The 27750-nt window shown below is 35.0% G+C and overlaps 1 protein-coding gene across 2 annotated transcripts; it reads right to left on the bottom strand.

Annotated features, from left to right (window-relative positions):
* LOC143186842 (tumor protein D54) lies at positions 1–27520 on the bottom strand. 2 transcript variants are annotated; one of them, XM_076390647.1, is made up of 6 exons: positions 27381–27520; positions 8344–8474; positions 7420–7568; positions 6647–6706; positions 5021–5183; positions 1–2779 (listed from the first exon to the last, which is right to left on the bottom strand). In XM_076390647.1, exons 1-6 carry the CDS (start codon positions 27400–27402, stop codon positions 2642–2644), a joined length of 663 nt encoding a protein of 220 aa, XP_076246762.1. In that variant the 5' UTR covers positions 27403–27520; the 3' UTR covers positions 1–2641. The 2 variants fall into 2 exon arrangements, with proteins under 2 accessions (XP_076246762.1, XP_076246761.1); XM_076390646.1 differs by lacking the exon at positions 27381–27520 and adding an exon at positions 12687–13143.
* Positions 27521–27750: the final 230 nt, after the last annotated feature.

The following is a 27750-nucleotide window of genomic DNA, read 5'->3' on the forward strand; positions in this document are numbered from 1 at the left end:
TGGCATTTCTTAAAATAATTTATTCACCAATATGAAACAAATAGATTGTGTGTAGCAGAGTGATGACGATACGAGCGCAGAATCCCACATGTTCGCAGGAATTATATAAATGGAGTCTGAAGGACACATAGATTCGATAAATGCTCGGCCACGTTGCTCGCGCAGCCTTACGAGACGGACATACCAGAAATTCTTCCGCGACCATGTGTGTGCAGATTTCATATTTACCATCTGAAATGCAACGGCAAAGCGAAACGCGCTCCCAGTCACCGCGCATCCGCGCCACTTAATCACACAACAGAGCTCAGTAAAAAATATTCCTCGCTTTTCTGGTCGATTAGCAATTAAAGTAGCTCTAAAGATCGAACAGTTCATCCGTGAAGCCTGAGAATTGCGGAGCACAAGTGGCCATTTTGCTTCCATTCATTTTATATTACAGATTACAGCCCATTAATGAAACGAGTTGATCCTACGATTTAATTTATCGCGCTCGAAAGTACTTCCAGCCGAGACAGTGGCCGTTTTTCATCGCAGGTAGCAGATGCTAGACACGCCGCAATTATGCTGATGCTGGATTATAAATTTTCACAGAATTCCCGGGATGGTCTCGCATATCGCGAATCAATGGCGGCCACCTGTGCACCGAATTCGTTCTCAAACTTCCACTTGCTGCTCGGTTCGCTCCCAACCAAGTTACAATGAATATTGATGCTCTCGTATCACGCGAAACGGACAGTATTGTCGAAGCACACGAAGCTTACAAAGGGAAGGCACGAGCGTGGAAATCACATTTGAAGTGACGCTAGGTGCAAGTTGTAGTAGAAGCCTAAAATTAAGAAACCCTAATGGGTTTTGTCATGGTGGGCATTTATTCTCGAGATATTTGTATCTGAAGCTAGGTGCTACGCTAGCAATTTATGTATTCCCAAGAAACGGTTGTGGATAAAAAATCGCTGGTTAAAAAATGTATTATCCAATTTACATTTACATACAAAACAACAGAAAGCTTGTTTGAAGATACAACAATCAAGTTATAATGAAAAAAACAAAATTGTAGCGCATCGGCGAGGATTTCAAACCAGCGAATATAGCTTTAAATGAAAGTACTTTAAAAATAGAGGCCCACCATGACAAAATTCGTCAAGATTTTTCAATACTAGACATGAACCACAACTTGCACCCAGTGTAATTTCAAAAGTGATTTCCACATCCGTACCTTCCCCTTGTTAGTCGAATTTAGACTTTATATTTTGGATATGCATCGAGGATGATCCATCCACAGTGAACGGTGTGGAGATTGTTTTCAACTGCATTTCATCCAAAGTGAACAGTGAATGAGGTGGTCTTTACTTTCGACGAAATACATGGATCATTCCTTCACAGAGGAACGGCAGTGATAAGTCTAAATATCCTTGAACGTGTCCAGAAGAAAGTGAATCAGCCTTGCTTGAATAAATAAAAACAAGGCAACTCTGTCAAGAAGCTGCCAGGTTAAATTGACAGGACTGAATTAGTGTATTTATCAGTACTGTACAAATTTAGTTTTATTAAGTTGTTAGAACTGAGGCTGCACAAATTATCCTCAAAAAAGTAGGTCAAAACAAAGAACTGCTCCTTTTATATCTTTCTTTTTCTAAGACTTGAAAACTAATGAAATGAGTTCAACCATTGAAAACTGGTGCAAATTCTCTAGCTTTCATCTTTCACGTTCACAGTAGATAAATCATTCACACACATATCCAAAGTAAAAAAGTGTAAATTCGCATTCAGTCGAAGAGTATTGAAACGATTTCCATCAGGAGTACGTGGAGATATCATTCTTGTCCGACACATATCCCGAGAGAACGTTCAAGAGAGAAACGCCACCAGTATCTATCAAAAGCAAGTGTGCCTACATCCATACGAGTTGGTGTGAGAAACAAATTGCACGAAAACCATTAAGGTACGGTACCAACGATACGTTACTATAATAGTTACAAAAGTCGCTATGGTGCAAATAAGTTCAATAAAATAAGAAATTAATTGCCATCTTCTTGAGTAACATAGCCATCCTAAGCGGAAACGTGATTTCCTTCGCAACGCCTGGGGCCTGCCAACAGAAAAACTAGCTCCTAAATGTCAGTCGACACCATTAGAAAAACGAAACAAATTAGAAATCAACATCAATGATATAAAACCGATGTGTCTTCACCTGATCCTTCGATTCGACGATCATTAAAAGTTTCTCTCGAAGATAAATAATAAAAGGAAAAAATTACTCTATTTCGATTCAACGAGTCACGTAATTACGTGTGACTGTGCTTAATGTTCCACAATCTGCCTTCGATGTCGGTATCCAAAGTCTTAGAAGTTGCTCGCGAGGATACCTACTGATATACACAAATTATCCGAATCGTTGTGCCCAGATTAATAGACCTCTTGTAAAGCCAACTCTCTCGAAACATGTTCCCGCTGTACTTTCCTCGGTCAATTTGAATACACGATCGACTGTACACACAGATCGCTTAACCCTGATTAGTAGCAATGCGGTAGAAAGTGATAGGAAGTAGCATAGAGCGACAACACTGGCATCATGGACCGACGCGTCAGCATGTTACGCAGAGAAGAGGCAGAGAAATCGATGTGAGTTCGTGAACCAGCTCTAAGACAGGAGCTTGTCTTCGGGGATGGTCGGGCTGGTGGCGGATGGCGCCGCGGATGCACGCCTCGCTGCATCGGACTCTCGGAGAGCATCGTCGAAGCTCTGCATCGAACTGGACCTCGAAGGCACGACCTTTGTCTGGAAATAGTAAACAGGTGATTAAAGAGACAATGTGTGCGTAGGATGATATATGATCTATGGATAGAAAGCTGGTACTTGCTGGGCAAAGTAGAGGCAAAGGTTAGAAGTAGACTGCGGATTTTTTATCATTCATGAATGCATTTAATATGCAAAAATATTATATATAACGCATAAAAAGTAAAGCATGGATAACAGTATTTGGAGAGTGAAATGGATTTTTATTTAGATTCCACTTGGGTAAAAATTCGCAGTCTAGGCATGAGTGTCTCTAACAGCTGGCAACACCATGAACTGAAATTCTTAGATAACTGTATCGTACAGAGTGATCAGTTTAACTGGTAAGTCTCTAATGGATGTTGGCAGTACTTATAAAGCTAACATTTAGAATAAATGCTGTCAACACTCGGAGGGTTTCCAGATAAACTGATCATCCTGTTAGACTGGGATATCAGTGATTTCATGAAATAAGCTTTGTATAAGTTAATTTTAGAGAACCTCAAGATAATAAACTGAGAAGAAGTCGCGATTTGGAGTAGTGTTTGCTGAATGCAAGTAGGATCAAAGTTCAGAAACTAATTTCAGTTGCAATTATAAAGTTCACTTATACACTGAATTTCACAACTATGAAACCAGCTTGAAGCATTTAATGAACACATATCACTAAATTAACTGGATTTGAGTGAAAGTTAAATAGTGGTATATAATATATGTTGAAACGTTGAATTATTAAAATATCAAATATTTAGTCCAATTTGATTGCAATCTTCAGATACAAGGATTAGAAGTTCTAAAGTAATTTTAAAGTTATGAAACACAGTATTTTGTTATATAAATTAAGGAATATACTCCTACACATTGATCAGTTGCTCCAAATTACAACTTTTCTTGACAAGAAGAAAATACTAAAATATTCTCTTTACATAGTAAACTTTTGTATCATTTATTCTATCATATTCAATAATTGACGAATTGATGACAGAAACAATCCTTGTCAAATTTTACAATTTCTTTATTAGAACATATTCTAGTGCTCAGAAACGAGACTCATTGTCAGAGCATAGTGGGACCTATGCAATAAATATGTAATAAATTAAATATTGCATTCTACAAATTTTATAATATAAAACCAAGAATTAAAGATACTAGAGTATCTTTTTACTCTCCAGAAAAGAGACGAAATTGACAAGAGTAGTTTTTGCCATAAGCACCTCAATTATCCTATAACTTCATTCACATCCCGCCTATGACAGCACTGTTACATAATACTTAATATTGATTACTTACCTATTTGCAATCAGGCATCATGAAGAACACACATCTCTTGCATAAAACACTTTAATGACTCAGACACTTAGCACTTTCATATCCAACGACATGCATTTGACACGCTCGCTCAAAACGCAACAATACATACTTAACAATGCACCCCAGAATGCAATAACACATATTCATCATTTCTTCATACAGTGTTAATTAAATTCAGTTTTTGTTGTGTACATGTACAAAGATTTATGTTAGTAAAGTATACTTGTGAAACGTAAGACCGAAGTGTAAAAGTGTTCATTGATCTTAACAGTGTAATAGAATATTTAAAGAAAAATTAATTGAATGGGATAATATATCATAAGAGAAATATGTCGCTTTGGCAACCATATTTTTCAAGATGAATGCTTTTTCAAATCATATTAACAGATCTTCGTATGTGTAGTGTTTAAGGTGATATATATGTACATAAAAAAATTAACAATTGAATAAAACGAATCCATTGTGCTGTGTAAAGGAAATTGTAGGAGGTATTGTTTGTTCATTAATAACTCACACATAACATAGCAAACCATAAAAAATCAATCACATTCCATGAGCATGTTTCAAATTGCGAACTTGTTTTAATACTAGAACTACCAATAATTATATATTACAAGGATATAGTAGACATATAATTATGATATATGATACAGGTACTATTGTAGGACCATTTTTTGGAAAAATACGCCATCAAAAAACATAATGCTTATTTTCAAGCCAATTCAGAATAATCCAATATTTCAAAAATATAATAGCAAACAAAATCATTTCAGTCACTTTATCTGATTTGGTAGTCCAAGTGTGAAGTTCACCAAAGCCCTAAAGGCGTTATTGCATGATCCATTAAGAGTCTTCCACTTCACCCACTCACACACAGAACATCACAAAAGTAGAAATCTGATCCAAATCAACTAACAATAACACAACATTTACCTTCATGTTTTCGTAGGCAGAACCAACTCGCTCCTCCAACGAACGGAAGCTGTCAGAGTTGCGCATCTGGCCCAGCTTCATGGACAGACCGCTTCCAAAACCACCGAGAATGCTGGTAGTCTTCTCAGCCGTGGTCTTGAAGACAGATTCTGTCTTTTGAAATCTATGGACAAAGAAAACGATAAATATTGACTTCAGAGAATTCAATCCTGTTCCAGCAAGGTCACATTATTCGTAGTCATTGATGGCTTGCTTGGTAACTCTTAATAATCAGAATCAAGCCAATGATATCGTTTGCTCATGCATTTGCCCGCACACCGACTCTCGTGGATTAGTCATAGCACACAACGCGTATGTCGTTCAATCAGAATTATATAAGGCTTATGGTTCTGTTATTGTTACTTTACGCAAGCGATTGATACAAAACGCAGCCGCGACTCGAGGTCGATATATATCACTTGTCTATCGGGTAACTAATCGGCTTAGTTAATCGGCGTTCTCGATGCGCTTTTTTATTCTCTGTTTACAATGGGTTATTTGTGCAAGCGTTGTCGATTTCATGTACACCTGCTTCCTTTTATGATCGAACACCACTAATGGTCAGAAAACGTTCAGAACTTCTCTGGAATTTCAGAAGAATCAGATAAATGAAAAGTCTTTAAAAGGTTCAAACGAGGCATAGATATCTTTATCACTGAATTGTTTACGAATTTATACAAATCCTTTTTTTATAATATGTCTTGCAGTACAACAAATAAATGAATTACAGGCTTTCATAAAAAAGAGTATTAAAAATGTTTTCATCCATGTTTTTAATTTTTGAGCCAGAATCCACATTTCAGTATTGTATTTACCCATAAGTGGTACACAAGATATTAGAATATTTTTAAAACAGAATTTCATATCACTTTACCATTATTAGTCTCTCAGCAGATACCAAGTACAATAGTTTAGGACACTTTTAGTAGGACACTTTTTCCAGATCTCCTGCTGCTCCTGATATTTCATGTTAGTCTCATAAAAATCTGTGACTGATGGTGCACGCAAATTCAACTGTTCCCCTCTAATTTAAAATTATGAAAAACGTAACAACGAGGTCTTAACGAGAAAATACTGTACACTTCATTATAACACAAAACACCGAATATAAAATTACTGTGGTGTCCAATAATTAAAGGGAGCAACTGCGTCACAAAAACTATTTGCAAAAATGGAGTTAAGGGAATGTGGCGCATGAAAACTGTGATCCAAAATTTCTCTCGAGCACAAATCTATGGTAAGGCAAAACGACCTATGTCACATTTTCAAAATACTCGAATTAAGACCTTAATTGACATCTAGAATATACAATCTATATTCTCAGAAAGAAGAAAGGACATTCAAAGAATTTTTTTACCTAAAAATAAAGGTCCAAGAAGACACAAGTCCATGAGACAATATTGAAGTTAGAAACTTTAAATGCCAATATCTTGAAAACAAAAACGTATGACTTAGGTCATTTTGGCTTACAACCACAGAAATAAACCGCGACAAAAGAACAGACGTTCTCTACCTACTATAACGACTACTAAAATAGCAGAAGAAATGTTGGATCCTAAGGAAAACACAACTGTATTGTGTACTTACAAAGTGCTCTCGGAGACCGCCTTGGTGAACTGACCGAGTTTCTCTCCGACGTTCTGATAACTGAATGAGAACCCAACCAAAAGTCAAAGAAAAGTGTTCTACATGTCTGAAGGGCAGAAGTAGCAGAAAATAAACGAATAAAGAGTATGGGAGATCGGTGACTGTCACCTTACGCGAAATGAAAACAAAAACCAGAAAAAAAGATGAAGAATACACTAAGTAAGTATTCTGCATGCGTATAGTTTCTAACGATAACATAATCAACAATCTTTTTTTTTTAACAAGATGCAACACGAAGTGTTAAAATCAGAGAGAAAACTTGTGGGGGCCTAAAAATGTTTCATGAATATTTACTTACGTTATGTTAAAAGTGAAGTCGGAGGGCGCTTATTTATAATAAAGTTAAATTTGTAATTTCTAAACAAATAATAGCAACCTCGATGTCTCTGGTAACAAGCTGTTCTAGCTGCATGTATGCTTCTAATTGCTTAGTTATTTACCCGTGGCATTCCTAATTGTGTTTGTAATTCGAGGGATCAGCAGCATGTCGGGAACAGAAACGAGAAACTGGATCGTAAATTAAATTGAACAATATTGTTCAGCTTAGTACACGTATCGTAATGCAAAGTTGATAATGGTTAGAGGGAACCTTCATGCTGCTGGAAACCTCCTGCGCGAAAGCACCTGTGAACCCAGCAAAGACTCCACTGGTGCAAGATGAAGGTGAAGGACAAAGATATGTGCGTGCATGTTGGCGATAATTGGAAACGTACACTTGACTCTCCTTAACGTTTTTCAAACCCTGGTTCATGTCGTCAGTGATCTCCTTCCAAACACTGATGCCAAGCTTCCTCTTCAGCTCCTGCGAGACTCTGACCTTGTTCGCTAGCACGTGCCTCAGGGTTTGAATCTCTTCCTCTACCTGCAATTTAATGGATCTTTATTTTAGGAGAGAAATATTAACCACTGAAACTGTTATTAAACTATTATACATACGTACAATATATATGTATATTATACTAAATGTGTAGCTACAGATACTTATTTTTTTACTTTGTTCTTTTTGTTTTAAGAATCGTATTTCAGAGATAGCATATGGTCAAAGATTTGCACTTTTTATTTGTCACTTTGTATACCTTTGAATATGTAATATATACTGGAAAATTTGTTTGTTAGTTGAGTAGTTTTTATTCTACTGTTCTGTGAAATTCGTTTACAAAATTAGTGTTAACTTTTTCTACTTCAAAAATCTAGTTTTTCCACAGGATTTTTCAATTTTAATTGAATTTAATTCAAATTCAATTGAAATTGAATTCTCCATTCAGTGGAGAAGTGATATAAATGAATTTTCTTTTTCCAAAAACAAGACAGATGCAATAATAATGTGTTTAAATGATTCTAACTACACCTAACTTTTTCTCTAAGTTCCAAAATTAAAATACGATTTTCTTTCAAAATTATTCTCTTTCGATTTGTCATATATTCAGAAATCCTGTTTCATATTGTTCTTCATTTTCAAGCTGTAAAATATGACACTGACATAGTGCAAATCCTTTTCAATCTTTCACGTATCTGGACTACTTATGTCTTAGAAAGGGAAGGTCTCTCAAGTATTTGTGACCGCAAAAACGAAAACAAATCACGCAGCCGCAGAATTTCTCGCGAATCATATTTCACGATTCCAGTTGTCTACGTACTTTGGCCAGCTCTGCGCTCCATTCTGCCTTTTGGCGGTTTTGTTCTTCCAGAGAAAGTCCTTGCAGCTCGCTCACTACGCTTTCCGACGACGGCGAAATGTAGCCGGACGAGTGAAGCGTTGCATCTTCTCCTGCGATGCAGAGAATGAAACCATGTTAGTAAGATATTGTAATAAATCATGAGACAAATAATGAGGGAAGGAGAGGTCAAATTTGTATCAGTGATTTGAATTTGTTCCTGTAGGACTGAATGCTACAAATAACAATGTACATATCCATTAAAGTCGATGCAATTTGGTCATATATGTGTTCTATCTTTTCCTAGGAATATTATAAAATACAAAGGTGCCCAATTATATTTGAATACACAGAAAACTCGAAAATTTAAATAAATAGAAAATAGGAGAATTTGAGATTGCTTAAGATTTGTATTGCCTTTTTAGCAACAAGAATGAACACAGCCTAAAGCCTACTGTTTCGCTGAAAAAAGTTTCATCCAAATCTAAGACATCAATTTGGCAAAGTTCCTTACGAGACCACAGTTGGAACAAACTCAGCTGGCCACAGAAGGCAATATTCTCTATAAATTATGTTAAATACTTTGAGTTCAAATTGCACCACATATGCCAGTTAACCCTTATCATACCAAAGTATAGTCACTAGAATTTTAAATACAAATTTTCAGGAACTGGAATTCAGAAAAGTGAAAGAAGTACATAAAAAGACTTTGAAGATGTGGAAATTAAATCCTTGAAAATTTTAAATGACCCCACCTGCTATACTGAGTGATAATCAATTTTATCTAATTAAAGTTACAAGGTTGTTAATAAAAAAAAAAGTTAATGCAAAACAGTAAACATGATCGAAGAGCTCAGGGATACATGTACCCGTCATATATGGTAGAAGGATTACGCAAGTAATAAACCTAAGAGCTATAGATCATTGCTGCTTTATGGATTGTATTACGTTTACCTGTGCCTATTACATTTCACGGATTTAAATTCTTGTGTACTTTGTGCTTATACCTAAGTCAAGGTAGAACTATTTAATAGAATGTTCGTTTACACTTGATTTTATGAAGCAAAAGTGCAAAAGAATTTTTTCAAAAAAACAACTCATAATATATGAAGACCACAAAGAAGAACTCGATAAACCACAGTTTCGTAATTTTATAGGAAACCGATTTCAAAGTTCGAAACGTTCTAAATCAATCTCATATTTATAAAACTGCTTTAATATTTGATTTTTGGTTTACTTAGGGATTTTATTGATGATATGGAAAATTTGACGCCACAACTGCGCAATTTCCCTTCGACTATTTCTGAAAACCTTGCTTAATTAACGATTCCACTTATCCACAGAAAAAATCAAACTCGATATACTAACTTTCAAAAAACCATACATCCTCACTGCTATCACTCTTAAAAGCTGCAATCAGTATACTTTTTACTATTCTAAAATTTGCTTCTTCCTCATAAACTTGTCCCATCACTTTTGCGCTATTTACGAGTATAATTTGAAAACTCTGTTTTCTCGTACATTAAGAAGCACATTTATAATAATATACATGATTTTACAAAGTCAGCGAAATTAACGATCCCCGTCCGGCCAGTGCTTCCGTTTCACGCAAACGAGTATAAAAGCACTTCCTCCTCGTTCCTCTACCAATTTAATTAACGAAAGAAATATTTCTGCGGTGACTGCAGTCGATATCAAAGATCTGCGCATTTTTACGCAAAAAGAAATGAAGGTGCGAAGTGAAAGCGAGGGAGTGTTCGATCTCGCGGCGAAAAATCATAATTCACGTGTGTGTCGATGAGGAATCTTCGCCTGGAACATTAGTGGGAACACTTATTTGCTGTTTGCGGTTGCTAGACACGTAGCTGGTTTAAGAGAAAAAGAGGGAACCACGGTACGTGGTTAACAGCTTCTATTTCTTGCTCTTGGAAGCGATTTAGAACGAAGCGTCATGTGCTTCAGCATATCCTGGATATCATCGATTTACTGACAGTGCATGAGAACTTTCACGAATTCGGTGAAGCGAAACAGCATCACTGAGAACAGCAAGAACAATTCGATCGTGTGTTGCGAAGAAATTAAAACGGGACGAACTTCCGCGATGATAACTGGCATCTCGTGGTGTTTGTTAGAATCTAGGAGAATATTTTTCGTGATTTTTTTCAATTATTTTTACTTTCGTTATGCTCCTTTGGTAACTCGAATTTGAGGTATTTAGAAAGGGAATCTCTTTTACGAGATTTATTTCCTAAACAAGGTAAATTGCATTTTGAATACTTATTTCAATAATTTTAATTAAAGTCTGTTGAATTACTTTTAAGTAAAAGTAATAAAATATGAATCTTTTCATTCTCTTTTTCATCTTTTTTTTTAAAACGCAGAGAGTAAATTTGTGATGCATTTTAATTGTTAAAAGTAATCCTCTAGAAAGTAGAAACACTAATAATTAAGATTCGCTTGAGACAGTCCACTTTTAGAGCACTTTTCATGATTGATTTGAATTTTGTATTTTATTTTCATGTTTGTTATATATTCCACAAAGAATTTTTAGATGACAATAACCACAATAGAAATTTACAAATACAAGTTTCTTCAAATTAACAATACCAATAACTTTTTCTTAACTACGATTTGTCTCATAAGATTAAGGTCTGAAATTCATACATATAATTCAAATAATAATTATAATAAAAATTCTCAACACTGTTGCAAGCCCGATTTTTGCAATTACACTTCATTTGAAATGAACATGTATAAATAGTTTTCTAAAGAAATTGTACTTTTCACTCACAAGATTAAAGCCTGACAAGATTAATTGTTTCGCGAGTTGCACGAGTGAAAAGGCGGCTTAACATCGCATTTGAGTACCGTTGCACGGCTGGTATTCAGTGTAAACGCCACAGATACAGTTCTCACTTTCGTATTTTGCAATGTATGCCGTCCTACTTATGATCCGCCGCGGGTTACCACTCTCAGTCTTTGAATAATAATGTTAAACTAGCACGGCAAATAAAAATTTGTAAAATCACAAAAACGATATTTGTATTAGGAATTTTTCAACCTGGCAAAGTAATTGCTTCCAAGCGGAAATCGCTGTAAGTCGTAACATAAATCAAACGAAAATTTTTAGTAGACGTAGATCTCTGAACACTGCTTATCTAGACACTATCTAAATGAGCTCGAACTTGCTCTTTAATGCACTATGTAATTATGTAGGGGCTTATGAATCCACAAATTAAAGATCTCATCGAAAGGTTTTCTCAGTTTTAGTTCATAAATTTCTAGAATTTTGTTCAAAACTAGATTTGAAAGCTTTGTGAAGCGAAAGGCACCATAATTGTAACAAAAACTAAGCATGGAATATCTATGTTATATAAAATTAAAAATATCCCGAAATAAGTTAGTTACTAGTATCACACTAATTGTGATTCTAACTTCAGAAAAATCATTTTCAATTCATTTTCTAGTGTTCCCTTTACTTCAATAGTTATCAGTATAATTGTCTATTAAACCATTCGTAATTCTCATTTGAAGATTTGCATATAATTATCTTCTAAACTATAGTTAAACTACATTTAAATAAAACGTATTTGAGTATATTGTTCTCTCAATATCATTCACAATGCATATGAAATATCTTTTCTATCATCACAGTTGGACGAGATATTTGTGGCCTTATTTAAATGGACCACCCTGTATAGATAACATAGCAATTAGTGTATTAACACTCTACAGAGTTTCCTCGATATAGGTTTATTACTGGCGAGTTCATAGCGTGGAACACTTTTTCTAGATCAGCTGATGTTCATGGTACTTTAGAATTTGTTGGTCTTTTCAAAAATGAAGAGTTATCTGCAAGAAGGGCGTAAGTACAAGAACTTAGTTACAAAGAGACAACATCCAAATTCATATTATGATAATTAAACAAGTCAAGCTATACTTCAAAAGGTTCTATTCTTCTTCAACTTTAAAAATATTAAAATGAATTAATACTTTTCTAAATGTAGCACATGTCCGCAAAAAGAGACTGGGATAACCTCTTAATACCCTTATTGCACCTCTGCCCTCAACTACAGAGTGATCACATTAACTGGAAGCCCTCTAATGAGAGTTGGCAGCATTCACAACGCTAACAGCATTTAGAATAAATGCTGCCAGCACTCGGAAGATCTCCAAATAAACTAACCACCTTGTATAGCAAACCTCGTGAAAAAGCCATGTCGAGGAAACACTGTACAGAGAAAACCCCATCGCTATTTGTGAACACTCTGTCAACCCTCTAAGCAACGCCCCAGATCAATCGTTCCCCGAATTACATCATCCACCTTTTACCAATTCGAGGAACTTCTTATAATTCTGGCTGTTGCTGATCTTCGCGAGGTAAGGCTTCGAGAAGTCCTGGAATATCACTCTGACCGATTTCCTTTTCTTTCGGCCGCTGCTGGCGCCGTCTTCTTCAGGGCTCAAAAACTGAGTCTCCACGAACAGGTTCGCGTCGTCCACCACGATCTCGTCGATCTCATCGTTCGAGTCGCGCCAACAGTGGACAACGATCTCGTCGGCGTCGTCGCTGAGCTCGTCTATGTCGTCGAAGCTCGGAGTCGCTGTTAGGTTTGTGTAATAAACGTCCTCCTCGTACTCCAGCGATTCGAACTCCTGCTCGTTTTCGCTTGGAGGATCCTCCTCGTGCTCCTGACTCACTCTCGATTTCGAGGCCTGCGATACCAGCCGACCCTCGATCTTATCTTTTCCCTGCTTCACGTCTGGCATGTCAGTTTTCATGTTAATGTTTTCGGTACATTAGGGGTAGATGGAGTCTAGGTTTCTTGGGGGTAGTGAAGGTAGTTTGCTTAAAATTCGGGGCAATTTGTCCAGAGTTGAGGACAATGTGCTCAGAGTTGCAGATAATGTGTGCTGAATTGGAGATAATGTGTACAGATTTGGGGATAATGTGTTCAGAATTGGGGTCAATTTTATTCAGAACTGGAGACAACAACTTGCCAAGAGTTGGAGACAATGTGTCCAAAGTTGGAGGTAATGTGTCCAAAATTGAGGACAATTTTATCCAGGATTAGAGACAATAATTTTATCTAGAGTTGGAGACAACAATTTGCCCAGAATTAGGAACTATGTCTTCCCTGATACACTCTGACCCAACTCGACTCTATTTACTACGTATTCCATCAACAAAAGTATCCATCAACAGCTTCCAAAAATGACTTATCTCAAAATTCTGTTAATCGTCTGTATCTTGTGTATCATTTTTCACAATGGGATGGTAGTGAGTACATCAGACTTTGTTTTGGTAGCAATACCATCCCAGTTGAGGGCTAAAAACGACCTTGGCAGCGAAGATCGAAGGGAACCAGTTCCACTGTGTTTCCTTGAGCCAGTTTCGGTGGCCAATCCAAGCATTATAAGATTCCCCAGAATTCTTCAGCGCATCTTGTCCTCGAGGAAGCGTCTAACCTTCTGTCTCGACGTTTTGTTTACCGGTTAGCCTTCCTGCTGTCCCGTGAACCGTGAGAACGAGTTTCCTTGAGAAAACCACTTGTCGTAATCTCTGTTGCAGGAGCTAATTACAACCGAGGATGTATCGATCTTAACAAGGATCTCATATAACTCGATCGATATTTGCAATCACTTCAGAATACGTGGTATCACTTTTCAAAATTGTTTCCAGTTCCACAGGAATTTCACGAACTTATTAATCCAGTTTAATATGAGAACTTCATCACGATGAATATTTAGTGAAAGAGTATTTATATATTTGAGAATTAGTGTGTTACTGTGATGGAATCGAGGATGTTTCACGATCACTTTCGGCGAGGAACGATCTAGGTGACCACGTGTACCGATCGGCGCGTGCAGACGACGACCACAGCTGGCACGATCGCACTTCGTTTTCCCGACGCGAGGAGATCGCAGGTTTTCGATCTCTACCAGCAGCGACGCCAGCGTCGTGCCGCCACGTATCCAAGAAGGAAAGAAATCACGGTCGCTTGCTAGTTCCTCCATCCAGAGGAAGGTGAAAGGGGAAGGGGCCCTAGGGCCCCCACTATTCTCCGTCTTCATGCCCCTTCATCCTCGCCTGGGCTACCGATACGTCAAGATTCACTTTTCCCGCGTAAATTTCTGCGTGTCTGATGAGCAGCTGTTTTCATACACATGTTTCGTTACAGGTGGAGGAAAATTTGAGAAGTGATTTTAGACATGTATTACATTTTTAATTTTCATCTTACTTCAATGTCATCTTGCTACAATTTTAGACATTATACTATATTTAATTGAAAATGACATTATACTATATTTAATTGCACTATATTTAATTGAAAAATGTATGATAGTTATATTCTTAACTTTCGTATAATACTTTATCTCAATTCCTTTCGTATAATATTCTGAATTTTCTCATAATATCGAAATAAGATAAAAATTAAAAATATTATACATATCGTGTGATTTTAGACATGTATTACATTTTTAATTTTCATCTTACTTCAATGTCTAAAATTGTAGTAAGATGACATTAAAAATATTATACATATCGTGTGATTTTAGACATGTATTACATTTTTAATTTTCATCTTACTTCAATGTCTAAAATTGTAGTAAGATGACATTGAAAATTAATAATGTAATACATGTCTAAAATCACACGATATGTATAATATTTTTAATGTCATCTTACTACAATTTTAGACATTGAAGTAAGATGAAAATTAAAAATGTAATACATGTCTAAAATTACATGATATGTATAATATTTTTAATTTTTATCTTATTTCGATATTATGAGAAAATTCAGAATATTATACGAAAGGAATTAAGATAAAGTATTATACGAAAATTAAGAATATAACTATCATACATTTTCCACTTAAATATAGTACCTCGAAGATTCCTTCACATGTAATAAAAATATTAGTTATTTAATTGTAGGAACTACTGCAGTATACTTCTCCTTTTCTCTACTTTATTTTCAGTTTTGATTAACCCTCAATCAGTTCTCTTAATTTTAGTGCAAAAAATAGAGTATCTTCAAAATTTGTATATCATTATGTAAATTTCCAATGCCACTCTATTATTTGACGTCCTTCATATTCTTTTATTTATTCAAATGTACATTTAAAAAATGAAACAAAACATTTTATAGCTCTGTGATACATTCGATACTTTACGTAGTAAATTCTTGTTGACATTAATGTCGACTGAAAGTCTATAAATGTTAGGATTTATTTATTACAAAGTATCTAATCTGATCTAAATTGCCGATCACCTGTGACCGCTATGACATTTAACGTGTTAATAATCCATGAACAAATTTCTGGGTCAGTGCATTTTACTCACTTTAATGAACAACTATGAATGAACAGAGCTTAATTTTACCATTTTAAATCGTAAAAAATTAAAAAATTGTATTCTATGTGAAGAAAAAAAAAGTATATGATATTTTCCATTTATTCTTTCATATAGTTTCACATAAAATACCACTTTTCACCTTTTTATTTGCAATATACATTACTAAAAAAACGCTTAAAATAAACGTGAAATGTGTCTGACTTCTGGGACTTATTCTACTGACGTCGCTGTATCTGACCTGACTAATTCACGCCGACAGTAGAATAAATAAGCCCCAAGTCAGACATATTTAACTTGAATTCTAGACACTTTTGTAATAATTAGTGACAAAGCCCCAAACCCAATTTCGTCATTTTTGATTTTCGTACTATTTTGACAAGTAGAATCACCCTTTAAAATTTGTATCATCTGTTGTCGAAAATCCTGTATATGTTTTATACAAGATTTAAATTTATTGAGTAATATTAAATTCGTAAGTCTAGAGGCAGCTGGTAACACCTAACAGCCTAAACTATACGTGGGTATAGTATAGAGTACATTATATGCACGAACCATGCCTTACACCTGTGGCGCCAACCTATTTTCTACAAACAAGGTCGTGCACGAAATTACTGCTTTCAGGCCTGCATTAATTTTTCAAGAAAAATTTGTGTACTGTGCGGTATAATAGTATCATAGAAAATAATAAGCAATTATGCAGTAGCAGGCTAATAAGATGCATTTTATACGTAAAATTATTTTTGTAATTGTTTAACTAGTAACACTAATTTATGGCACAGTTAAATTATCCTATTAATTTACTACTAGATTTATCTATACTCCATGTATGTAAGTATAAAATAATTGAATTAATAGAAAAAAAAAGAATAATCTAGAGAAATAAGTAAAACAAAATACTGTATACTTTGTTTTATTAAATAATTTTTTTGTAACTCAATTATAATAACCTCACTAACAATATTCCCATTATAACACTGAGAGTTCATAAACAGAACGTTAAAAACAATTTGTGAATAAATTCATCTTTCACAGCTGAAAGTTAATTTAAAGAACGAAATAAAATTATCTAAAACTCTGAGGCCTATTCACCAGTTTTTGAAATAAGTGTTCTTGATATTAATTAAAATCTCTCGTTAAGTTTAAATGAAGAATTTTAATTAACTCTTCACTCTTATCTATGCCATATGGCTTGTGCAAAGAAACCAAAATGAACAAGCATAATTTCACGAGAAAAAGAAAAATTAATGTTCAATTTCTTAAAAAAGAATCTTTTACCTTGTACCATTTACCTATACTATTTTATCAGTAGATGGTTATTTAAAAGTAATGAAAACTATAGCTTGTATTTCAACTTTCAAGGTGTGACTCAGAACTTTCTTTTCACTCACTTTTATAATGAACAGAATAATTTCATTCAATTAAAGAAGTTGATACTGTAAAATATTAATAGATTCAATACGGACACTACTTGTATTAACAAGAATTTTTTCTAAAAACAACTGCAATTAAAAAAAAAAAAACAGAATTCTATGAAATAAAATAAATCAAAAGCAAATTTATAGAAAACTCCTTTAGTTAAAATTAAAATGTAGAATTTTAGATTTTGTTTTATATTTTACCATAAAATATGAGGAAGTAGTGATATTTTTATAAAGCTATCACAATTGATTGCGAATCCCACAAATTCTTCGCTGCTACCTTAGCAAAAAGTTTATAATTGAATGTAACAATACAAAATTATTAAAAAATATTGTAGTCTTTGAAATATAAAATGCTATTGCATGAATATAAAACATATGAGAATATTACGTCTGTAAAAAAAAATAATTAGGTCTGTAAAAATAAATAATTTCGTATTGTTGTGTTTGATCGAAAACTTTATGCCAAAGGTAGTATTTGTGTTGCAACAAGATTACAATACAATTATAACAAAAAATGAAAAAAATTCTAACTATTCCTTTCACAAGTACAGTCTTTACTCTACACTCTGCACAACCTCATTATTCATTATCAGCAACAAAATTCACCAAAATAAAAAACACCTTCCAGTGATTAATTCACTCAGTACTATATAAATTCATTAGCAACTAATGTTCACCTTAATAATCTCAAAACCCAAGAAAAGTAACGACAAGTCTCTAACCAGTTAAAATCTGCACATTTTCCTAAATGAATTGCGCCTGCGAGGAAAAATAAACGTGGCAGGGCAGTGCGTTGGTAAATCATCGATAATGACTTCCTCTCGCTGCTGTCGCGTCACGCAACGTTGCATAACGCAGTCGAGATGTTGATTTTTAATCGTTAATGAAAGCCGAAACTGACGAGTCATGCTCAAAACTGTTAATAAATCTTCCCCCAGTTCCGTGGAGCGATAACACGAGCCAAGTTCTCTTAATTTCTACTCTGTCCATCGAGTGTCTGGACTGCCTTGGACGCTGGTTTCAGTAGCAGGCGAAAAGGAGATTTATGAGGGGCAAAAACTGGATTGAGAGCTTCGAAAGAAACGAAAAAGAAACGAAAAAGGAGCAGCGGTTCTTACACGAAGGATTTCGTTGGATGAGGATGACGGAACGGAATCCTCAGGTTCATCGACCTCGATATCCGGTGTGTTAGGTTTCCTCCTACGAGGCAAAAATTCGAGCCAAGTGCAGCGCTAATAAATACTGCATTTTTTCGATAAATCGAATTAAGAACACAGAAATTTACTTTCTTTAAGGGTTGAAGTACCTTGACCAGTTAAAAAATCGAAAATTTTTTTCTTCCATGAATTAACCTACTTTATTATCCTGAAAATAATATACTCTTGGTCTGAAGTCGAAATTCGAACAGAAAATTAATTTAATTCGTTAAGATACCTAAGCACAGCACAGCAAGTTTTTGTACTCTGCTGACCACTGCTCGATTAGCCAAAAAGCTAAAGCAGAGATGTGAAAAAAATGACAATGTGGAATAAGAATTATATTATGATGCAAGAATAGCAAATTAATAAAACAAACCAAAATTTTAAATTGTGCTAAAAAAATTTTCGTTTCGAGAACTTCTGCATTTTTCTTCACACTTTCCTAAACAGTGTACACTGCAACCTGTAATTTGAGTAAAATTCTACTGGCTCTTGCACAATTCTGCATAAATATTCTTCAATGTATTGTCTACCCTCTGACATAAGATTTTTTCGATACCTTAACTTTTATATGATTTACAAATAAGTAAACATGAAAATGCATTCTGAGAATTCACGCGTGTACTATGGTTCTTCATACATTTTCATATTTTTATAAACACAGTTAAAGAAATAGAACCCACATAAAAACATACTTTATGTTTCAAGTTTCAAATACTACAATCTGCATTCTATTCTCCAGATATTTAATGTCCTTAAATATTCCATACATTCTGCATCCTTTTACACATTTCAAATTCCCATAAATGCTTACAAATCTACAATCTAGTTATCAAATAAAAATAATTAAATCCAGCTCTTTCAATCTCCAACACTTTGTAATTCCCAGAGCCATAAAATAATGCACTGTATTCTCCTAAAAAAAAGAAAGAGGAAAAAGGGAGATGAATGCATAATTTCGATCTACTCAAATTTCCTTCCCCATCCCTCATTTGATATTCCCTCGCTGAATAATTCAACTCTAAGGGAAACCGAGTTTTTCAACGTTTTACCAATATGTTGAGGAGGTAATAAGCAATGCATCAATAACACGAGCAGACTTCGACAGGGGCAGCGTGAAAGGTAAATCGGAAGCGATGATAAATCCTACGATATCGAGTCCCGTCACGGGCGAAACTTTGATAAGATGGAAGCTACGTGAAACCGGTTCATCGGCTTTCGATTCGATGCAGTTCTAAATACGGGCCTCCCTGGGTAACAGGAACTCCAAGGTTAACGACTGTCGTAATAATACACGGATGAAGTGGCGAATCGTTAAGAAATACTAAACTTGGGAATTCCAGCGCCGCCCTAGAGTCCCCTAATTATTTTGTTACGAATACTGAATGCTAATTTTCGTGTAGGTGAATTGAATCTGATCTCCAGAATTAGTTAAGTAAAATTAAAAATTCATTTATACTATTGGGATTCTTTGGTTATGGAAAAATAATTTTAACAGTTTTATTCCTTCTTATACTTAGATCCTTGGTCCAAATAGACCTTGGGAAAAATAGCTTTCTTCGAGAGAAAACGTTTTTTACTCCACTTTGTTTTTTATAATGTATAAACTTTTATTTCATATAGGAAGGTATATCTTTTACTGACTCTGCTGAGTGATTACGAAAGACTAAAAAGCGACCGACGAATTTAATCACAGGACCCACGGACCCTTATCACCTTTTATATAAACAAATAGTCCTTGGTCCAGTAATCGGAGTTCTAAGAACTACTTCTCCCAAAGAGATTAACTTTTGTCCTTGATAACTTATTGTTCGACATATTATTTCAGCATATACAGTGGGCTATTTTTTTGTCAAAATGGGTTTGAAGACATTCAAAATCGAATACTTGGAAACTGTGAATATTTAGCTTATTATGCTTATCATTAATATCTGTAAAGAATTGTGAAGCAAAATTACAAAAATCACTGACATAAGACACATCTACCTTGTGTTATGTATATAGTATTTGTATTATACTTTTTGGTCAATGTAGATTTGAAAATATTCAACGTCGATCACTTAGTAAAACAGCTCATTTACCAAATCGATTAACTCCACAAAACAAAAATATGTACCCATATCGATTTATTTTAAATATAAGAAATTAAGCGTCAATCAAGTGCTTTGGCGCTAAAATTTTAAAAAATTCAAAAACTAGAGTTAATCACTTTGGACTATACGTGGATAAATTCTAGAGTTAGCAACTTTTCCATGCCCTTCAGTCAGTGAGATACACTCCACAATTCTGTGGTTACAAGACGACTCAAGTCACACGTTTTTGTTTTTGTAAAGCTTTTAGCTTCATGTCAATGTCTTCTTGAACCCTTATTTTTAGGTGAAAAAATTCTTTGAATGCCCTCTCTTCTTTCTGAAGATATAAACTCTATATTCTAGATCTCAATTAAAACCTTAACTCAAATTTCTTGATAATGTGACATAGATCGTTTTTCCTTACAATCACAGAATTTTCATCTTGAATTTTTCCTTCGACCAAAGTGTTCATAAAATAGCTACTATCAGAGGCCCCCTTGAAACAATAAAACAGATAGAAAATCTATTCATTGCAAGTCCCTCGAAACACGCAATACAGGAATCGCGAGACGTCTAACCATAAGTTCAAGTCAAGATCAATAAAACTGCTGTACTAAGTATTCACGAAGCTAACAGCATACTGGCAAAGCTAGCAACCAGTGGACTAAGTAGCGAAGTTTCCCTTTGTGCTCGGTTATCAGAGCTATTTTTTTTTTGACTATCTACTGTGTACGTTTCACTGCAGAAATATGCAAATTATGCTAAGTACGTTTTTTCTAACTTTTCCGCTTGTTATCTGTGGAAACATTGGAGAATATTTTTAAAACATTATGAAGTAATCTGTAACTGAATAAAAAATTAACATGAAGAAGATGACGTGTTGTTTATGGAGAAGTTTTAATTTTTTTCTCTTTCCTGTCGAGTGTATTTAATAATTCTCTGAGATTTATTTTAACAATTATATATACTTAAAGAAGTATGTGGATTCTTAAACTACTGTACTATTCGTGTCACATGAGAAGTCCCTTGGAAAGCATTGTCCCTAATATTTTCCAGGGGACTTCTCATGAGACACATATAGCACTTTACAATTAGGATTCATTTTACACCAAAACTAATAAATCGTTTTCTAAAGTATTAAGCAGTAAATTTTATAGTAACAACACAGTGGAATATCAACTTTAAAAAACGAGAATATTAAATTGAACATGTAGCTAGTGAAATACTATGCATATTTGTCTTCATTAATGTCCAGTGGCCAAAAGGAAGCAAATTTGCAACGTTTATCTCAAATCATTCGTATTAAATATATCTATGTAAATGTATTTTAACATGATTTTACCTCAATAATTTTTAAAGAGAGAAAAGGGTCTGTTTCATGTAATGAAAAATATTAATATGAATTATTTTACTACCGTGGTCGCGTTAGTGGCTTTGTTTCTGTTTTTAATAATTTCATAAAAGACGTTCGACCAACAAAGGATATTGTTAGCCACAAAATTGCGCCGTTACTTTAACCAGCTATTATTAGTATTTCCACAGTCTGACAATCGCAGACATATTTGTGCAACCATGTGAAACTGCGACCAAATTGCTCCATATAGTATAGAAAACGAGGATAAAGTAAAAAATTTCGAATTAATTATCGATATACAACAAATAACCAAAATATTGACATATAATGGACTTTTAAATCAGAGGTATTAATAATAATAATCCAGTCTTTAAAGATATAGAATTTGCTAATAGAATTAGAAGTACAGCACTGATAAAGCCCCCTAAAAAACAATAAGTCATAGTTTAAATAAAAATTAAATAAAAACAGAATGATTTTTCTATCATTTTAAAAATGATGGACATTCATTATATATTTTATGAGCGTACGAAAATTAGAATTCATACAGTGGTTCTAGTTTCTTGTTCATAATTGAGTATTTCACGTGAACTGCAAACTTTGCTTCAACTACTTTCAAACTACTGTTTTGCAATAATTTACCACTCCAACAGAGGCCAGCAATTATTCTTGACAATGATTACCACCACGATAGCTACCAAGGAATGCAAGTTTGAATGTTAAACTTTCACTTCCCTGCTTTGATCACAAGGGGAAAAAACAAGCAAATGTTAGAGGTGGTGAAAATGAATCATACGATTGCCTAAAAGAAATCGCGACCAATAAAACATCTATCATACCTCGAATCGAATAGAAAACAGTAGAAGATCTAAATTGCAATATAATTTGAATATATAAAAATTTCAAGATCTGAAAATTCAAAAACGTGAATATATAAAAATTAAAAAATTGAAGAATCTGAACATTCATAAATTTACAAGTCCACGAACTAAAAAATGTTTAAATCTGAAAACCAAAACCTGAAAAAGCAATTAAAAACTCCTCAAAAAATCTGCAAAGATAAATTAACAAACGAAATGCACCGAATTCCAGCTCCATATTTCCAATCATAAGACAGCAGCAAACAAGTTCCAGCAGAGAGACAATTTTTTCGAAAACCATTCCTACATCTCACCGCCTAATTTCTCTAGACAAGTAACTATACCTAGAGAAATTGTTCACCCATCGCGTCATCGGTGTAGCATTGCAACTTTGCAACCAGAGAACGACCTGTGAATCACAGGATTTCCGTGAACACGACACCAGCAGGTTCAGATTTTCGAGCTTTCTCTCGAGGATCGTCTGTTACACAGAAATTATGCAAACTGGTTCGAGGCACGATAACCAAAGCCTCATTCACTGATGTGACTCGATCGTGTTCGTGATTCCGCGGCGTAAAGATCCGTATACAATCTATACTTTTTTCACTGGGAGAACGCAGTTGTCGGTTGACGAGTTTTCGTACCCTTTGCGCAGTTCACGCCTACGCTCATTAGTTATTGGCTCTGTCACTCCCGAGCACATCCCTACCCATGAACCCCTTGTTGGGCCCTTGGAGGTCCTACCATTTCTAAAGAAAGTCACTTCCTCAAGTGTTAGCGCATAAACGGTGTGAAAGAAATTTTGAGCAAGCAAACGATATTCTTTTAGATTTTAGTTTTCTCCGAAAGTATTAATGCGGCTCTGTTAGCAAATAAAAATCTTCTTGAATATCGTCTCTGTCGACCGAAAACGTACTGGTACTAGTCAGAATTCTTACTGCGTTGCAATACCATAAACGACCCTAGATTTCCCGTGTCATAAACTACCTGGTCGCATCGAACATTTTGTAGGAAATCCAGGAAACAGTTCTACCGTTGCTGTTTCTTTATAATCAAATAAGCTGTGGATTCTTATACATTGATATCTCAATAAATATTGTTTCTTAATAGATAGAAACATTTGTTTCATTTGGACACTAGGTATACAGAGTAGAAAGAAGCAAGGCGTGTCCTTTTAGGCTCTTGAATCCTTCACCAATCTCAGTGGAAAAGTCAGTCGGGGCAATGGAAGCCATCTGCGTGAAACGACTGCGTTCTCTCAGTGAACGCAGTATAGGGTAGAACGATTCGTGGAAAGCTGGTCTTTCAGTAAATCTGTCGCGGATGTTTCCTCTTCATTAATCTTTCGTAAGGAGCGCGCTCGCGGCAACGGAAAATATTTCCATTGAAAATAATGTGGCTGTTAATGTCGACGGAACAGGAAGACGTGCGCGCAAATGGGAACGCTGGGACGTGAAAGATAAAACTCCGTGGCCATTGCGAGCGCGAGGCTTGTTAGCGGTTGACGTAGGTCGCGAAAATAGGCTCGGGCACGCTCCAGAATTTCGGACCTGAATGAACTCCCTCGTGGCCCTTTTCAACCCTTCGTACCCTACCAACATGCTGTGAATGTATCTTTTTTCAATGGGTATTGCTGCCTGAACATTTCGAGCACCCTTCCTTGGACAAAACAGGCTTGTTTCAAGATACCTGGAAACCTTTCAAATCCAAGAGAATCTGAATTCCAATCATTCAAAAGTTTGCACTTTTTCCATGATTTCAGATTCTCGCGTCGCGGATAGAAAAAGATTTACAAATCTTAAAAAATAATGACAAATTGTTGCAACATGTGCTTTCTTGTATGACTCATAACTATTATGTTCTACAATTTGTCTGTACATTTAAATTTTATTTAAATATTCACGTGATTTGTATAATACTTCCTATTGTTCGTATTTTGCCCAAAAGTAAGAGTCATAAATATAAATAATAAAGCAAAGTTTGGATACTTCGTTCTATCCTGACATGCAACATGTATAAATGTCGCTAATTATTTATTGAAACTCCCAGAATTTGTCATTCGTTGGCCAGCTGATGGTACAAAACGATCGATCGATAACTGTTGATTTATGCATTACTGCTGGGTCAGTATTTGACAGAGCATAAAGTAACTCATAACTAAAAAACGAACATTGTTTGACATAAATTTACCTACATAACCTTTAATGCCCTACATGACCACCATTTTATAACTGCAAATATATCAATACTTACATATTGAACAGGCTTGACTGAATGTAATTAAATACTTAAATATCCATGTACGTAATTCCTGATTCGAGATAGTACGTATCAATTATTTATATTGAAGTATATCATGGAATATTCAAAGATAATTATTTTCGCGATAAAGTGTACGCCTATCATGATGGCAGCAATGTATTTGTACGTACATACATAACACATGTATGAACGATATCGGAAATGACCTTTATCTATCAACATTTTTAAAAAATCGTTATCTTTTCCAGTCACTTGTGAAGTTCACAGTGTTAACACTAACTAACAGCACGCAACTTTCCTTCCTAACATGCTTGCACATATTTCATCAAGCTTCTTCTAATATTCTAATTTATACTCAAATTTATTATTCTACTCGAGCCATCAAACATACGATTCACTCCAATTTTTTAATAGCTTTAATATTATATACTGCTCCAAAACACGTGTGTGTATGCAAGATTGATGAACCAATAAAGCCATAAATAATATCAGTAATAAAATTAATACTTTCAATGCCACAAATGCTCCCGAGGAACTTGAATAATATTCTATAATGCAAAAATATCTTTTTTATATTGCAGAATATTGATAAGATTCCTTGAGAAGATTCACTCTTTAGGGAGAATATTCATAATTAATATTCAATTGTATCAAGTTAAAATCAACGAAAAAAACTTGTACTCTCCTTATCACTTTTACATACATATACACCAAATTATCTACACTATCGTGCATAAGTATTTGGACACTTTCACATTATTAGTTATGCACAAAATACACTTCAAATGCAATTTTCTAATATAATTCTGATTATAGACCTTGAAATCGCTTTTAGAATAAAACTGGGTATAATTTATAGTATATACACACATAGTGTAATAAAATCTTCATATCGTTCGTCAAAATGAGTTTTTGTTCTTAAGAAATTTCACATCTTATAAACGAAATTTGGACGTTTATGAAATGTCTTATGAGTGTCTTTTAAGACATCCTTTAAGACGTTTTTAAGACGTTTCTGTGCTATATGGATATTGTATAAGGCTTACAAAATATAGATAAGAATAATATTTGGTATTATCTACCATAAATAAAGAAGTATATTTCATGCATTTCCAATTATGTGCAAGTGTCCAAACACTTCTGCACGACAGTGTACATGTGTAAATACACATAACCTGTATCCCATAAGATCAAGTTCAATCGCGCATTCAATGAGCCTAAAAGATTAGCCACTTTTAAAGGAAACCACGCTCGTGCCTCCATCAAACTCATGTTAAAAATAGTCTCACAGAAGATGGAGCAAATTCTAATCACGCTAACTTAATTAACATCTACCGAGCGCCCAGATTTATGCAGCCCAGTATTCTCTCGTTATAGCCTCGTTACATTCGCTATAGTTTCAGTTTCAAATTACTTAAAATGACAAATTACGTAAATAAAGTAATCTCGAAAACGTGTCTCGTTTTAAGCTCGCCAGGGAGCAGTAAGCACTGCAATGTTTCCTCGATATAGGGTCACAGTTTGCTCACGAGTTTATATCGAGAAAATACTGTACAATATCGCAAATGTACCTGACTTGTCGCGAAACGATAAAACAAAAGTCAATGACGACATATGAATCAACATGTCATGCAAAAGTCCAAACAAACGAAGACCCATGTCACGATGTTGATAAACGAAATCCCGCGCGATAAGAGACGATTATGATTATGATTTCATTCAATCTACTTACGAAGGGAACCCTGCACCAACAATACAATTTAAAATTACAGGGCAATAAAACTCCAAAAAAGAGAAATAATAATAAAATACACGTGTAAATAACATTTAACAAAATAAAGAATAATTAAAAAGAGAAATTTCAAATATGGAATAAATCCATGGTGTAATTACTTCCAACCTATTAACAAAAATATACTTCCAAAAAATACGACTGCTTCCAAACCTTAAAACAGTGCTGTACACATGATTCAAATCTAAAAAATAATTATCTAAAATTAGAGCTAGACACACAGCAAAAACATTGTAACCACATCTGTCAAAAATGTAAGCGAATAGAAAGAAGATAAGTAGAATCACTAGCATTATTTCCACTTTCAAAAATTCCCTACAAACAGTTATACGCTTCAAAGTTCCACCAGGCTCGACATAAACAAACGAGGATTCTCCCTGCAATTTTCAGCTGACTCGAGAATTTTAAACCACTCTAGAATATTATCTCGTAGGATTAATCGCGTTAAAGTATGCAGCGATAAGTGGCACGAAAGGAACGGTTTCGAAGGCTATTCACCGAGTGGTAAAAAATTGTAATAGGTTAGAACGCACTCCAGGAGTGTCGCGTCAGCAGTGTTGCTTCGCGAGCAGCTTCTCCCTTAATGCGAACGTCGCGCGAGCGTGGAGTTTCGCGTTGGCGATAAATCATTGAAAATATGGGACACATTGTTGAGAAGGTTAATAAAGACAGGAGGAAAGTGGCGTCGATCCCTCACCTGTTGGTACGTTGGTGCTCATTTCGTCGAATGGATGCGCCTGAGTTCACGTTCCTTTTCGATCCCACAGTGTACACCACACGCGAATAATCCAGGAAACGATGATACGCACACGTTTTTCGAGGGGAACTCACGAAGCAAGTTCTGTGACGTGTTCTCCGGTACCGAACCGTGATCGATTCCTTCCGAATCGCTTCTGACGAGCAGCACGGCGGCCATGTTGAAAACAGTCGATGCGCAGTGCCACCGCGCGGCGAGGGCTGAACTAATGGGCGCGCTAAAGTGATGTTTGAATTTTTGGCGGCAGATGAGGTTCACTTTACGACTCGTGGATCTAAAGGTGGGTCTACACTATATGTTATATAACTTG

The sequence above is a fragment of the Calliopsis andreniformis genome, unplaced genomic scaffold (assembly GCF_051401765.1).
Source record: "Calliopsis andreniformis isolate RMS-2024a unplaced genomic scaffold, iyCalAndr_principal scaffold0022, whole genome shotgun sequence".
Taxonomy (NCBI): Eukaryota; Metazoa; Arthropoda; class Insecta; order Hymenoptera; family Andrenidae; genus Calliopsis; species Calliopsis andreniformis.

Coding starts and splice junctions, on each gene's coding strand:
- LOC143186842 (XM_076390646.1), bottom strand. CDS start 13,143: ATGAAAACTGACATGCCAGACGTGAAGCAGGGAAAAGATAAGATCGAG. Junction 8,475..12,686: donor GTTCCTCGAATTGGTAAAAG/GTGGATGATGTA, acceptor TCTGCATCGCAG/GAGAAGATGCAACGCTTCAC. Junction 7,569..8,343: donor GGAGCGCAGAGCTGGCCAAA/GTACGTAGACAA, acceptor ATTAAATTGCAG/GTAGAGGAAGAGATTCAAAC.